This window comes from Nelumbo nucifera, chromosome 1 (genome assembly GCF_055504915.1).
Source record: "Nelumbo nucifera cultivar China Antique chromosome 1, China Antique-T2T, whole genome shotgun sequence".
NCBI lineage: Eukaryota > Viridiplantae > Streptophyta > Magnoliopsida > Proteales > Nelumbonaceae > Nelumbo > Nelumbo nucifera.
Window position 1 is genome coordinate 184,877,998 of NC_142649.1, and position 15,412 is coordinate 184,893,409.

At 37.2% G+C, this 15,412-nt stretch overlaps 1 protein-coding gene across 2 annotated transcripts; it reads left to right on the forward strand.

Annotated features, from left to right (window-relative positions):
- The first annotated feature begins 228 nt into the window (after positions 1-228).
- On the forward strand, positions 229-14,706 carry LOC104596049 (mitochondrial pyruvate carrier 1). 2 transcript variants are annotated; one of them, XM_010257048.3, is made up of 5 exons: positions 246-523; positions 12,999-13,115; positions 13,894-13,948; positions 14,038-14,173; positions 14,478-14,706. In XM_010257048.3, the coding sequence occupies exons 2-5, from the start codon at positions 13,023-13,025 to the stop codon at positions 14,515-14,517; spliced, it is 324 nt and encodes a 107-aa protein (XP_010255350.1). In that variant the 5' UTR covers positions 246-523; positions 12,999-13,022; the 3' UTR covers positions 14,518-14,706. The 2 variants fall into 2 exon arrangements, with proteins under 2 accessions (XP_010255351.1, XP_010255350.1); XM_010257049.3 differs by lacking the exon at positions 14,478-14,706 and having other exon boundaries at positions 229-523; positions 14,038-14,177.
- The last annotated feature ends 706 nt before the right edge of the window (positions 14,707-15,412 follow it).

Here is a 15,412-nt window from a genome sequence, read left to right on the forward strand (position 1 = left end):
AAAACGATCCGATCCGATCCGGTTGATGCCTGATCAACGACCTACAGGAGGAGTTAGGTGGGTGGATTGGTTTTTGGTGACAAGTACAACATCATATAATCATGTAACGAAATACGAAACGATAAACGAGTTTTGTTGCAAAGAGGCGCCGAGTTCTTAGACTTAGACGGCAGATAATGGGCGAAAAGAGAGATAATATGCAACTGCATCAGTATCAAACAAAGTAATTTTTACACGATTAATCCAGAATCCGCACATGATTTTCAACTCACCCACCTAATGACAAGCCCCATGATCAAATTCAAGCACCATCAGACGGCTGAGAACTCTTGCGCAAATTACCATCTTTATGCAAGTGCTCAACATTGCTCTTGTTAATAATCATTCGGAAAAGGTCAAGTCATACGCAGACAACGACGGAAGGGAAGGGAACCTCGATCAGTTCCTCCTCCTTTCTGCGAAACCAATTCCTCTTCCGTTCTCTTTCTCTCTGTCTCCGTCTCCCTAGTTTCAACCATTACAGGCAACTCTCTCTCTCTCTCTCTTAATTGTTATTGTTTTTATGAAATGATCTATTGATGCTTGTTTGATATATAAAACTTGCTTGCAGATAACCAGAATGTTGCTTATAACCCCATTTCTTTCTACTTTTCTAACTTGCATTCATTCTCATTGCTGTAAGGATAAGATTTAGAATTTTGCCTAGATAAGTAGATAAATTGTGTATGGAGGTATTATACATCAGTTTCCAATTATTATTCATGATTCAGAAATGAATGTTAATCATCGTTCACCAGATTATCCTTTCCATAGTCCTGAAAACTCAATCTAATTGGTTAGTTCATTTCACAAGTCGGTTTAATTTCCCCGGTTACTATGCTACCTTTCTGGTGTATAATCCGGGATTAAATCTACGAACTCGCCAAGATGCATTTCAATCAACTGAGCAATTTCGGCTCAAAACCTAATTTCTATGTTTCTGAGCTTCCATAAGTTCTGTGTTTATATTGCTTCTATTATCTATTATTGTTGGTCTCCATTCAATTTAGTTTTTTTTTTTTTTTTTTTTTTCGCTTCATTCCATTCAATTTAGTTGTTATGGCTTGACGCCATCAATCAATGCCATTTTTTAGGTAAAAGCTGATATCCAATAAATTCTTAATTTTCCTGCTATCACATAGGAAATATTCTAAAAAATTTTGGAATGCCAACATGAGTGTAAGAACTTTTCTCTATTTCACTGTTAAATGGAAATGATTAATATTGCATGCTTGCTCTTTGCTTCTTAGGGCTTATATTGGTATATTTTGTATTTTTAGTTTACTTTTATAAAAGTATGTTTTCTTTTGTCTCTACCTTATAACTCAACAATCCAGCTCCCTTAATTATTATTATTATTATTATTTTTTTTTTTTCGTTTTGCCTGCCATTCTACTCAGAGAGATTAATGTTAAGGAAAAAGATATTGTACTACTGAACACTTAATACTATCACCCAATTCTGCCTGAAACTTTAATTTGGCCATATCCCATAGAATGGCTTCTCATTTTCATTTAGTATTTACTACTTGGATAGGTTTTATTACTGATTATTTAGTTGATTTCTATGATAGGTCCTTAAGCCTAGATACGACAATACCCATAACTTCACATCTAAAATAGCATGGATGATTGTTTCTGTAGCTGGAGATTCTGAGTTAAATGGTCTCTAAACATCATTATACAATTCATGCATCAATGTCTTGTTTGCATAGGGGAATGTTTTGAGATAGACAAAATTTGCAAATTCATGTTTCTTTTAGTCTAAACAAGTCTACAAATCTAGAGGATTTGTCACAATTGAGGTATCCTTCCCTTCAAATGTGCATTTATTCCTTTGATGTCAAGTTCCTTGGGCAGTGGCGTTCAAGATCAAAGGCCAAAGCCGCCTTCCTTTCAAGTCCACCTTCTGTGGAACCTATAATATCCACATGCCTGTACATTTGTGCCATATCATGCCAGCAGTCCTCGCCATATTTGGGTAGCATAGCATGGCGCATTATCATCTCACTAATTCAATTAAGCAGTTTGAGGTCACACAAAAGATTCAGAGAGTCTATAGGATTTTGCCCCAGGTCTCTTCCACTCTATAATGATAGCAAACATAATGGATTTGTTATTCCTCAAGCAAAATAAGATACATACATACACTGTACTGTAATATTGATATTATTTAATTTTGGTAATGCCTCTATTACAACATATATTGAAATGGAAGGCAGATTCAGACAAAACCATCGACCAGTGAGGATTTTAAAGAGCACAAATGGAAGTTAGTGAGTGAAATATAAGGTATTACGCCCAAATGAAATGTTTAATAATAGCTAAGTGTCCAAAAATGTATGACAAGTTGACATTAGTTTCTTTTCTTATTTATGGAGTCATGATATGGTGGTCTTGAGGGTCTTTATTCGCAGTTTTGCACTTGTCAGCCGAGAAGCCCTGAAGCACAATTGGATGGCCTAGATGCTGTGGGGCTGGCTTAAAATGTCGATCCTGAGGAGCAGCTTAGCATTATGGTTAAAATCCAAATTTCTTCTGCTGTTACAATTGTTTTTTATTGGTAACTGATGATTAGATATGAATAAAAGAATAATATACATACAAGAATGACAAGCATTCCCACAATGTGGGCTAATATCTGTCACCTACACCTTTCTTTTAACTTTTTACAAAGCATTCTCAGAATTATCCACCCCCCCCCCCCAAAAAAAAAAAAAAAAAACGAGCCCTAATTTGCCATGTTCCTTGCCACCTTGGAATCACCTTCCTCTGTCAAAGAACTAAAGCTGAATAGTCTTCCCAGCCTCATCCTTGTAACACCACTAACAGTTCAGCTATTGTAGAAGTCCCCTTGCCTGTGGGTTACTTATGGCCAAGATGGATTGCCATAATTACTTTTTCAATCCTTACTGGTTTGATTTTTATTATCCTTACTTGTTCTGGTATTACATATAGCTTTCATGATAGCATCCACAGTTAGGGCTGTACATGGGTTGGTTGCAAGCTGTTTGGCCAACCAAACCGACCTGGTTGGATTGAGAAATTGGCCACCTGAGTTGAAACCAACTGACCATAAATGAAAACCAACCCAAACATGAAGAGTCAATTTCTCAGTTTGGTCAGGTTGGACCAAAAGGTGGTAAATGATATATATAATATTATATACAGAAATATATGTATATAATATAATATAATATACAATATATAATATTATTATATATATTATAATATACATATTTACATTTGTTGAGGTTTTAGGCAGTTTTGTGCAGTTTGCAGTGGTAGTTTTTTATTATTTATTGTTTAGATAGGGAGTGGGGACCACAACACTCTTGTTGAGTCCTTTTTGAGCAGTTATTTTAAGTGTTTTGTGTTAACCGCCCTATAAGGGCATATTGGTCTTTGTGCTCATTATTTTAAACTATAAATAATAGTGAAGAGGGCGGCCAGAATTATTGCTCTCTTTTCTCTCAAACCTCTTCTCTTCTCTTTCTTCTCTCTTTCCTTCAAGAAATATTATTTTTTCTTTTACAGATTTTTATTTCAGCAATCTTCTACTTGGTATCAGAACTCGGCTAGGGTTTCTTGGAGTTCTTCCATGTAATCCTAGATCAGTCGATTGCATGAGGAGATAAAGGGCTGATCGATCTACTTCAAATTGCCCAGTTCTTGGATTTTTTTGGTGTTTTCTAGTCATCAGGAGGGTGATCTATGTTTTGGTATCAAAATCAAGAAGAACTGGAATGTGGGGAAGAGTCCTAGTCAAGTTGAACTCTTCAATTTTGATCTAATCTTGGGCGCTCAGGTATCGTTGGACTTCTCTAGGTATTCTATAGGGGGCGGTTAGATTTCTGGGAATTTTTTAGCCCTCTAGAGTGACCAATTCATATTTCTCTCCGGTGGAAGATAGTGGGAGGACAGAGATTTCTCTCTGGATAGGGGTTTCTTCTTCTGGAAAGGTATGTTACCCTTGTGTGTGAGACCGACTTGATCTTGGAGGCTTTCTAATTGGTTATTTCCTGGTTAGGAGCTGTTTGAAGTTAAATGGAGAGTTGGAGTACCGAACAGAAGTCCATTGGTAACATGGGTCTAGGTGTTGGAGGTAGTAGTGATATTTTGGGTCTGGAATCATTACTACAGTGAAATTTGATGGTACAAATTACCTAGAATGGGCACAATCAGCCAAGATGGCCATTGGTGCTCGTGGGAAACTAGGGTACATCACTGGGGAGGAGAAGAAACCTGATATAGATCCTTCCTAGTGGGTACAAGAGAATTACATGGTGATGACCTAGCTGTGTAACTCTATGTTACCTCATATTGGTAAAAATTTCTTGTGAGCTAATATTGCAAAGGAGATTTAGGATGGAGTGACTGAAACTTATTCCCAGAAACAAAATGTAACTAGAGCCTATTAGTTAAGGAATCAGGCGATTAGTACAAAATAGGGAGATGGACCTCTTTCCATGTATTTTCTCCACGTTGAAAACTCTTTGGCAGGAGATAGGCCACTTAGAAACTGTGGTTTGGGAGAGTATGAAGGATGCAACAACCTATCAGGGGTTGGTAGAAAAGAATAGGGTTTTTGAGTTCTTGGCTAAGTTGAACCCTGAATTCGACATTGCTAGGCAACACCTCATTTCTAGAGAAAAGTGTGACTCTTTCTCAAGCTTATGCCTTTGTCTCTGGAGAGGAGAGCAGGAGGAATGTCATGTTGAGACAGTCTGGGATAGGTCAGTCAACTATGATTAGTATAGTTAAATCTAAGCCAAATGGAGACAAGAGGGAGGACAAGGACTTGGTGTGTAACTACTGCAAGAAGACAAAGCATACTAGAGACACTTGTTGGAAGCTTTACCCTCATCTCATACCAGCTCGGGTTAAGAACAAGAAGGAAAATGCAAATGTGGCAATTATAGGACTCTTCGGGACCCCTTTCCCAAGTTGATTTGGAGTCCATTGCAGCGACAGCATTGAGAACTGAATTGGAGAAGTATGGACAGCTTATGAGTAAGAAGGATTTAACTAGTTCTAGTTCTTCAGACGGACAACACAGTGCAGGAGCCAATCACACTATTTCCTTTGCTCATGTAGGTAGTTCATATGCGGTTGCAAATCATACATCCACTTCAGGTAAGGAGAGACCTCCCTGGATTATAGACTCAGGAGCATCTGAGCACATGACCAATATACCTACCCTTTTTAGTTCTTACCAGTTGGGCTCTAGTAGAGAATATAGAGTTTCTACAATAGATGGTTCTCATAATCCCATTGCTAGGAAAGGGACTGTTAGAGTGACTAATGAAATTACTTTATCCTCTGTCTTACATGTCCCTAGACTCCATACTAATCTTCTTTTTGTAAGCTCTCTGGTAAAACTTTGAACTGTTCAGTGACCATCCTTCCTAGTAATTATGTTTTGCAGGATCTGGAATCAAAGAGGACGATTGGGAGTGGTCATGAGGTGAATGGAATCTACCTTTTGGATGAGATTCCAAGACATCAGAGCCACCATGTTAGTAGCAGTAGTAGTAGTGGTTCAAAGTCAGTGAGTCAGATTATGCTCTGGCGTAATCGTTTGAGTCATCTTTCTTTCATTTCATTAAGGTCTTTGTTTCCAAAGTTGTTTGATTCTATCCAGTTGTCTAGTTTGGAATGTGAAAGTTGTCAGTTGAAAAAGCATTGTAGCCATTCTTTTAAGCTAAGTAATAAAAGAAGTTCCTTTGCTTTTGATATTGTTCACACTGATGTATGGGACCTTACCACATTTCTTCCATGGGTGGTTATTGTTATTTTCTCTTGTTTGTGGATGATCATACACAATATTCTTGGATATAATTGATGAGATCACATGATGAAGTACCTATTTTGATGTGACAGTTCTACCAAATGGTTCACACACAATTTGGAGTGAGGACTGAAGTCTTCAGATTAGATAATGCTAGAGAATACTTTGAGAAGGACTTGGCAACATATTTTTTGGAGCATGGTGTGGTTCATCAGAGTAGTTGTGCATATACACCGCAACAGAGTGGGGTAGCAGAGAGGAAAAATAGACACATTGTAGAGGTGGCAAGAAGCCTTATAGTGTGTGCCTCAGTTCCTATTCGTTTTTGGGGGGATGCAGTTTTCATAGCTGTGTATCTGATTAACCGTGTTCCTTCATGTACTTTGGGGTTTAAGGCACCTTTTATCCTGCTTTTTCTATATGGGGAGATATTTCATATGCCTTTGAGAGTCTATGGGTGTATTTCCTTTTGTTCACATTCTTGGTCCTCATCGTAAGAAATTGGATCCGAAGGCCAAGAGTTGTGTTTCCCTTGGGTATGCTCAAAACCAAAAGGGGTATTGTTGGATCCAGTGTTGAGGAGCAGGTTTGTCACCATGGATGTTACCTCCTTTGAGTCTACTTTCTTTTTCTCGGGTGGTTCTCCTCAGGGGTAGTGTTTTGGGGAGAACTCACAACCTGTCCCTCTTCCTATTTCATTTATTCCTTCATCTGATCCACATGTTCCATCATCACCAGCTCCAGTCTCATTGCCTGATCCACTACAACCAACTTCACAGTCCTATCAACACTGGCAAAAGAGGATTGACCCCACACATGCTCAGATAGAAGAACCTGCACCACTCTCCGTCAGTTCATCTGAGATCTCACGTTGACTGATACAATTTCAGGTATTTCCCTTGAGCCTGAGCCCGTTATTTCCCCTGATAATGATGTTTCTGTACCTAACACTGTTGTTGCAGCCGACCCCACTGATCTTGATCTTCCCATTGCACTCCGCAAAGGGAAGAGAAAGTGTACAACCCATTGCATTTCACACCATCTTTCCTATAATGCTTTATCACCCTCCTACCGTGCCTTCCTTTCTTCCTTGGATTGTCTATACCCAAGAATGTCAATGAGATTCTCTCCAAACTTGAGTGGAAAATAGCTATGCAAGAAGAAATAGAAGCTTTGGTTAAAAATCTGACATGGGAGATAGTTGATCTTCCTACAAACAAAGAGACAGTCGGATGCAAATGGGTGTTCACTGTGAAGTACAGGGCTAATGACAGTATAGAAAGGTACAAGGGAAGGTTGGTTGCAAAAGGATATACACAGACCTATGGTATTGATTACGTAGAGACTTTTGCACCCGTTGCTAAGATGAGTTCAGTTCGAATTCTCTTGTCCCTAGTAGCTACATCTTCATGGCCTCTATTCCAGCTTGATGTTAAAAATGCTTTTCTTAATGGTGATCTGTAAGAGGAGGTATATATGGACACTCCAACTGGTTTTTATGATAATGTTGGTAAGGGAAAAGTTTGTAGGCTAAAGAAATCACTATATGGTTTGAAACAATCACCTAGGTCATGGTTTGATAGGTTCAGAGGGACACTTATCTGTTTTAGGTACACATAGACTCTTATCAATATTGATTGTATATGTAGGTGATATAGTTGTTACAAGAAATGATCTGAAGGAGATTGATGCACTTAAGAAGTCACTACAACAAGAGTTTGAGGTCAAGGATCTAGGTGAACTGAAATATTTTCTAGGGATTGAGGTTGCAAGATCTAAGCATAGGATTTTCATCTCTTAGAGGAAGTATGTGTTAAATTTGCTATAGGAAATTGGGAAGCTAAGAACTAAACCAATTGACACTCCTATTGACCCAAATCATAGAATTAATGCTTTGGATGGTGAGTTGGTTAAGGATGTGGGAAGATATCAGAGGATGGTAGGCCGGTTACTATATTTATGTATGACACGTCCAGACATTTCCTATGTTAGTGTGGTGAGTCAGTATATGCACGCTCCTCAGGTTCAATATTGGGAAGCCATCGAGAGGATACTTGCATACCTGAAAAAGCATCCTGGTAGAGGGATTCTTTTCTCTGATCATGAAAATTTAAAACTGGAGTCCTATACAGATGCAGATTGGGCAGGTTGTTTAGATGACAAGAGATCTACGTCAGGGGTATGCACCTTTGTTAGTTTCATGGTAAAGTACAGTTAGTTGTGGCTAGATCAAGTGCAGAGGCTGAATATAGATCTATGGCTCATGGTGTTTAAGAACTACTTTGGGTGAGGTCTCTACTGAGTGAGATTGGAATAAAAGTTGAGGAGCCCATGATGTTATATTGTGACAACCAAGCTGCAATCAATATTGCCCACAATCCAATTCAACATGACAAGACTAAACACATTGAGGTTGATAGGCACTTCATAAGAGAAAGGGTGACAACTGGAGAAGTTTGCTTGCTTTATGTCTCCTTTGAATTACAGTTGGCTGATGTTTTCACCAAAGGGGTTGCAAAGAACAAGCTTTAACACAATCTATGCAAGTTGGGAATGTGTGACATTTACTCCCAACTTGAGGGGGAGTGTTGAGATTTTAGACAGTTTTGTGCAGTTTGAAGTGGTAGTTTTTGATTATTTATTGTTTAGATAGGAAGTGAGGACCACAACACTCTTGTTGGGTACTTTTTGAGCAGTTATTTTAAGTGTTTTATGCTATTTTATGTGTTAGCTGCCCTATAAGGGCATATTGGTCTTTGTACTCGTTATTTTAAACTATAAATAATAGTGAAGAGGGCAACCGGAATTATTGCTCTCTTTTCTCTTTTTTCTCTCTTTCCTTCTTCAAGAAATATTATTCTTTCTTTTACAGATTTTTATTTCAGCAATCTTCTACTACATTCATTGTTTTTTTTTTTTGATCAATAACTGTGGATTGTATTACTATTAATAATATGAAAAAGTTACAGGGCGAGGGGGCTAAACAATCTTAGCTCCCAAGAACAACCATTAAACATCAAAAACAAAAATTACAAAACAGCCGAAAATATAGAATTTCTATTCATCCCTTGTCTAGCTAGACCATCTGCCAAAGAGTTCGCACTTCTTTTTACCCATTTGTACACTTAAATTTCCTCTTTTCATTACTGTAATTCCAAAGTCTAAAACTATCCTCTTTCAGCCAGTTTACCACCACTTCAGAATCTCCTTCTATGATCAGCTTGTTAATATGCATATCCTTGATTCTTTGTACCCCTTCAAGAGCTGCAAGTATCTCAGCTCTCAAAGAAATATACATATACATTCATTGGTTTTTATGCAATTTGCAAAACAGAAATATACATATATATATATATGTATATATATTTAAATTTATTAGATTTAGATATATACAAAACCATAATTAAATATATGCAAATGAAACAGCCCATATTAAAAATTTAAAATATAATTATATATACTATATAAGATATATACTACCATATGGCTATAGTCAGGTCGGGTTGGTTTTGGTTGGTTTATACATTACCAAACCGAAATCAACCAACAGTGTATGAAAACCAACCAACTCGGATCAAGTTGGGTTAGGTTGGTCGGTTTGGTCAGACTCGTGAACAGACCTATCCACAATCAAATGCCCTTTTTCTAGGTTGGAATTTTGGTCCTGAAGCATAATTGGATGACCTAGATGCTAAAGATTGGAAAAAAAATGATTGTCTTCAAGATTGAGTAAGCATGGAATGGTCTTCTAATTAAATTCAAGTTGTCCTTTGTTGGGCAAGTAATTGGGAGCATTCATGGCATGAAAACAAATGGGTGGGATGTGAGGATGGCCTCTAGAGCTTTGTTAGCCTCTTCATGGAAAGTTATTTCAGGCTTGCTTCTTACCTTCTAATAACATACTGGTATGATGTATGCTCTAGGAACATGACTAAGTTTTGCAAAGATATCTGGTGGGGAGATAGACCATTGAAGGAGTGCTTCCCCATCATTTATTCCCTTTCATCCTATAAGCACAAAACCATCTCTTGTTACATCTTTTTATCTAAGTTCCTAGGATTTGGAACTTAGAAGAGGCTTATGGGATTTTGAGTATTCAAAAGTTATAATTCTTGTGCCTCGTTTAAGGTTCTCTCAAGTCAACCCAATGTCCTAATCTATCACTTGCTTTTTCAGTAAGAACCATCTGGAACAGGCTAGATGAACCTAAGATTAGGGCTGTCAGTTAGACCAATTCACCGGTCAACCCAGGCCAGGTTCAGGCCAAGCTTTGCCTCTATATTAACAGGATATATTCAGGCCCTAGCTTGAACCCAGCCTGACCATCAGGTATAGATCTTTATCCCGAGACCAACCCTCGTATAAAGCCTAAAGCCTGACAAAAAAATTGGACAAGATTTTTTTATTTTTATTCAACAATAAAAGTGATTTATTTATGTTAAATGACCTCAAAACCCAAAAATATTGAAAGATCTCACTATGACTTGAGAAAAGAGAAGAGGTTGCAAGGTGCCAACCAATTGGTTGGTAAGGTCTCTTGCTGGTCGTAGTGGAGACTTGGGATCAAATCCCGCCTGCACCTAGGTTGGGGGGTTATGGGTTGGGGGATGGGCTACCCCCCATTGTGTATCCCTTTAAAAGATATAAAAAAAAAAGAGGAGGAACAAAGTAAAAAATATATATTATATATATTTTTTATTATATAAAATATTATTCGGTCGGGCTTGGGCTGTTCTTTTTGAGAAAGCCCAAGCCCGCATGCCTAAAATCTTGTTCAAGCCTGACCAAGTATGAGCCAGGCCATCGGGCTACCTGGCCCATGAACAAGTCTATAGTCAATGGACTTAAAAAGCCCAATACCTGATTCACTTCCAAATCTGATTATCCTGGATTTGGATGTTAGAACTTAGAACTTGCATCAGATTAATAATTGGATCGGATGTGGATTTAACCCCACCTGATCCAATTAAAATCTAAGTCCGATAAAAAAATATTATTATATATATATATATATATATATGTGTGTGTGTGTGTGTGTGTGTGTAGTATAATTATGTGTGTATGTATATTATATACAATATAAAGTTTGTCACTGATAATTTTAATATTTTATATTTATATACATTTATTCTACATGTATAAGTTAAAAATAATTAGTTTTAATAACTTTTTTTTTAATTATTGTCATTTTAAACACAATAATATGGATGCAGGTTAAACCCAATGTGTTGATTTCAGATCCAAAGGTTTGACAATCAGATCGGAATTTGATGCTGATGTAGTCTGATCCAAATATGATTTGATTACAGCCCTAGCTAAAATCAAGGCTTCTTGTTGGGAGGTTTTCCATTTGAAAATCAACACTTGTGAGACACTTCAAATAGAAAACCTAATTGTTGTTTGTCACCCCACAAGTGTTTTCTCTGTAATGCAAGTGTGCATCCACTTCCCATCTACTAATCTCCTGCCATTATGTTTTCATTATCTTAGGTTGGTTTCTTTCTCTCTTTGGTAGCAGGTGGACTCCACCAGGAGTTATGAAGAGTCTCTTGAAGGCATCTTTCTTCAACCCACTCAAGAAAAGATGAAAGACATTATGGAGATGCACAATAGGGTTGGGATTTTGTCAAAATTTCAATGGGCCCTGACCCAAAACAGTGTAAAATGTTAACTTGGGCCAACCCAAGTTGCACTGCACCCCTTATCTTGAGATGGTGGCATGTTGTGGCTCATTCATCTTCAATATGGAGTGGTGCCCACCACTTTGAACTAAATTAAATTAAATTTTGTTCGACGCAACATGGGGAACCCTGGAATCTGGCATAGGAGGGAGGAATCTTTAGAAACAGAGAGATATGGAGCCATTCTATACTTATATTCAGGTCCTATAGGTATGGGGGACTATAATAGCTGAACTACTAGTCATATTACAAAGGTTGAAGCTTTGAACCAAATCAAATTAAACTTTAATGGATGCAGCATGGAGAATTCTGGCATTTGTGGAATTGGATGGATCTTTAGAAACAGATATAGAGCCATTCTATGCATGTTTGTATAGTCTATAGGTATGGAAGACTCTACAAGAGCTAAACTACTAGCAGTGCTACAAGAGTTGAAGCTTGGAAAATCTTAATTTCAGCAATAGTGGTGGAAGGAGATTCTAAGGTGGTACTACGCTGGCTGAGGAATAATAGTCAAGAATCATAGTACTACCAGCATGCAACAAGGGAAATCAAACACTTGTCAAGAGATTATTGACTAAAAAAAACACTTGTCAAGAGAGCTGAATGTTACATTTACTTGGTTCCAAAGAACAGTAATCCGTTTGGATGACTCTTCAGCTAAACAAGGGGTGAATAGGGTACAACTATATTTGGGGTTCACATTCTTGATGTCATTATGGCGGTGGGCCTTGGCTCAATGGTTGGGTTTTGTGACCTGGGTGACCAGGGTTCAAATCTTGGAAACCACCTCTCTGTATGTGCAGGGGTAAGGCTGTGTACATCTGTCTCTCCCCAGACCCCACATCGGTGGGAGCCTCACGCACTGGGCTGCCCTTTTTCACATTCTTGATGTTATACAAGATGGGGTTGGGTATTTATGGCTAGCCTAACAAATTTGGATAATCAATCTTCTGATTGTAGATACCATTCTCTTCTCTGATATTGATAAAGTCCAATAACTTAACATTCAAAAAAGAATTAAAATTGAAGATGTGTCTGTTATGTTACGTTTTCTTCTTGCTGTCCTTATGCAGTCTAGAATTGCACCTTTGCATTTTTTATAATGTCAAATAGTAATTCTTGTTACTAGGGGTGGAGTTTGGGGCCTCCAGGCCCTGGGTTTTGAGCAGTAAGGCTGCCTTGTATACTCTGGATTATGGTTTGTTAGCCTGGTGCTGTGATTTCCGACTCCCCCTTTACCCATCTTAGATAAAGGGGATTAACCCACCTTTTTTCTTGACACTTCAATAATAATCTCTTGGTTACTGTTGATTATGAAAAAGTATTACTCTTTACTACTATAATGAAATCCACTATAAAATGTCTATTTTTCTAGGTTTGCATTTCATTCCTGAGTTATCATCATTATCTCCTTTCTTAATGCATTTTATATCTACTATCGAAAAAAAAAAGCTTTAAACTGACTATAATTGGATCATTATACAGGTGTCTGGACGGCATTAGTTTTAAATGTCGGCCTTCCGAGCTTTCTTGAACAGTCCTGTGGGTCCCAAAACAACTCATTTTTGGGGTCCTGTTGCAAATTGGGGCTTCGTTGTTGCTGTAAGATTCAAAACTTCGTCTAGTTATTACCACTCTTTTTCAGGCTCATTCACTGTAGTTCATAGCATTACAACTTTTTACAGATGTACATATTTGATACAACTTGTTATTAAAACCAAGAATCTTCAAGCTTAAAAGTTCTTCAGATTCAGTTTTTCAGAAAATAGTGGGTAAATTTTCCTTGGCTTTCTGTAAACAAGGTGATTAGGTGTGCAAGGAAAAGGATAAAAAGTGGAGCTGGTTGTGTGTGACAAAGAAATAGTAAAGGGCAGGGGTTTCCTCGGTCCATTCCACTCTATGACTATAGTAATTCGGGAGGGGAAATATCCGATAGAAGGCAAAACTGTCCCAAAAAAGGTTAAAATTCAATAATATAGTTTTGAAAAATGTAGGTTAAGTTAATATATTTAATTTGGAGGTTGAGAAAATCTCAGATGTATGGATTATTTGTAGTCTGTACCAGTTGGACCCCGAGGTCAAACTGCTTAAATGCTGATCCACTAACCTGTGTATTTCTCTATCAACATTTGGGCTAGTTCTGATAATTCTGCTAGCATTTGCTTACACTCCAAAGAAAGGTTTTTACTTTCTAGCATTTTTTCTGTTCCTGGAGGAGCTCTGCTCCTGGAACAGTAAACTTTTTTTTTTTTGAAACATTACCAATGGCACCTAATGATAACTATTTCCTTGTTTATCTACATATAATTCTTATGAACTGGATTATTCTTTAATAATTCATTTCATTCTAACTCATAATTGTAACTGGTTTCATCTATAGGGCTTGGTGGACATGCAGAAGCCTCCTGAAATGATATCCGGAAATATGACTGCAGGTTAAAAAGTGTGAATTTGAAAAGTATCTCTTCCCTTTGCCCTTGTGATAGAACTAGACTGTAATTTCACCTTTAATGTGGTAATGCAGCAATGTGTATTTATTCGGGGTTGTTCATGAGGTTTGCATGGATGGTACAGCCACGCAATTATCTGCTTCTAGCATGCCATGCCTCAAATGAGACAGTGCAGCTTTATCAACTCTCACGTTGGGCTAGGGCTCAGGGGTAAGGAAATTAATTTCTACAAAAAACAATTATTACCTCACTCCAACTGTGCAATTATGCGCTTTCTACTCTTTATTTGATCTGTGTGCACTAGATGCCTCGTGAAAAGGAAATACTGCAAATCTTTTGGATGGGAATTGCTCAAATTTTCATGATTTTGACTCTAATGACCATTTGTTTTATTGTTGGCTGTATTTTGTTGGGTTTCTATAAGCCAGAATGCTTTAAATATATTTCACACCCACATGCATGGAATCACATTGGAATAATAGTAACTCAGTTGCTTGTGCTTTCTTTATGACAGGTATTTGGAGCATAAGAAAGAGGAAGCTGAAAAAGAGTAACTTGTAGATAGTACTTTGTTATCCTCTTCAAGATGCTGGATTTTTACTCTCTTTTTGTCAGATGATATTGTTTATGTTCTGCTGCATAACCATCATAAATTCCATTTGCACCAAATGTAGTGCCTAGATCTTGTTTTCCCCCACCACTGACTAGAACCATTTTTCTAATTAATCTTGTCTTTTTTGTCATTGCTCGTATAATTTTCTGAACCCTGCTTTTGTGATTGCTTGCCCATATCATCAACAAAATAGTAGAAAAGGGGAAACCACCATGAGAATAAGAATTATTACTTGGTGAATGACCAACGCAGGAGATCAATATACAAAGTACCAGAATTAATGTAGAAAGCTTCTTTTAAGCTTGTTACCTAATTCTGGCACATCTACTGTAATAATGTGACATCATTCGTATACAACTAGCCCCCTTTTTTTCTAATTTTGAGTATAAGGAAGGATGATGACGTGCAAAAGATTTATGTTAGTGCTTGCTATTCCGGATATCATTTGTCAAGGCATCTTCGTGATTTTGGGCATTTAGGCAATAAGTATTCTATAAAATAAAATTTGACCAATTTTTTAGCAATTCTATTTAATAAGAAGATTATTTTCTCTAAAGCATGGTGACTCATCATATGATTCATATCTAAATGACAGTAGTGTTCTAAATATATTAATTTCAATTGGATGGTATCAAATCGAATTGATCTGGATATTAAATACTACTAAAGTATTAATAAATTAAATTAAAAATGACTAAAATATTATGTGTTATTAATAAACTGAAAAAGAAATTTGATTTTGTATGATGAATACTATGATTCTTTAATATACTTACAGCATTCAAACTAACTATACTAAATAGGTATATATCAATCTTATGTAAATACAAGAATAA

Bases quoted from the DNA above. Each gene is read 5' to 3' on its own strand.
- LOC104596049 (XM_010257048.3), top strand. From the start codon at position 13,023: ATGTCGGCCTTCCGAGCTTTCTTGAACAGTCCTGTGGGTCCCAAAACA. The intron at 13,116-13,893 runs GTAAGATTCAAA...TTTCATCTATAG, and splicing joins ATTGGGGCTTCGTTGTTGCT to GGCTTGGTGGACATGCAGAA. The intron at 13,949-14,037 runs GTTAAAAAGTGT...GTGGTAATGCAG, and splicing joins ATCCGGAAATATGACTGCAG to CAATGTGTATTTATTCGGGG.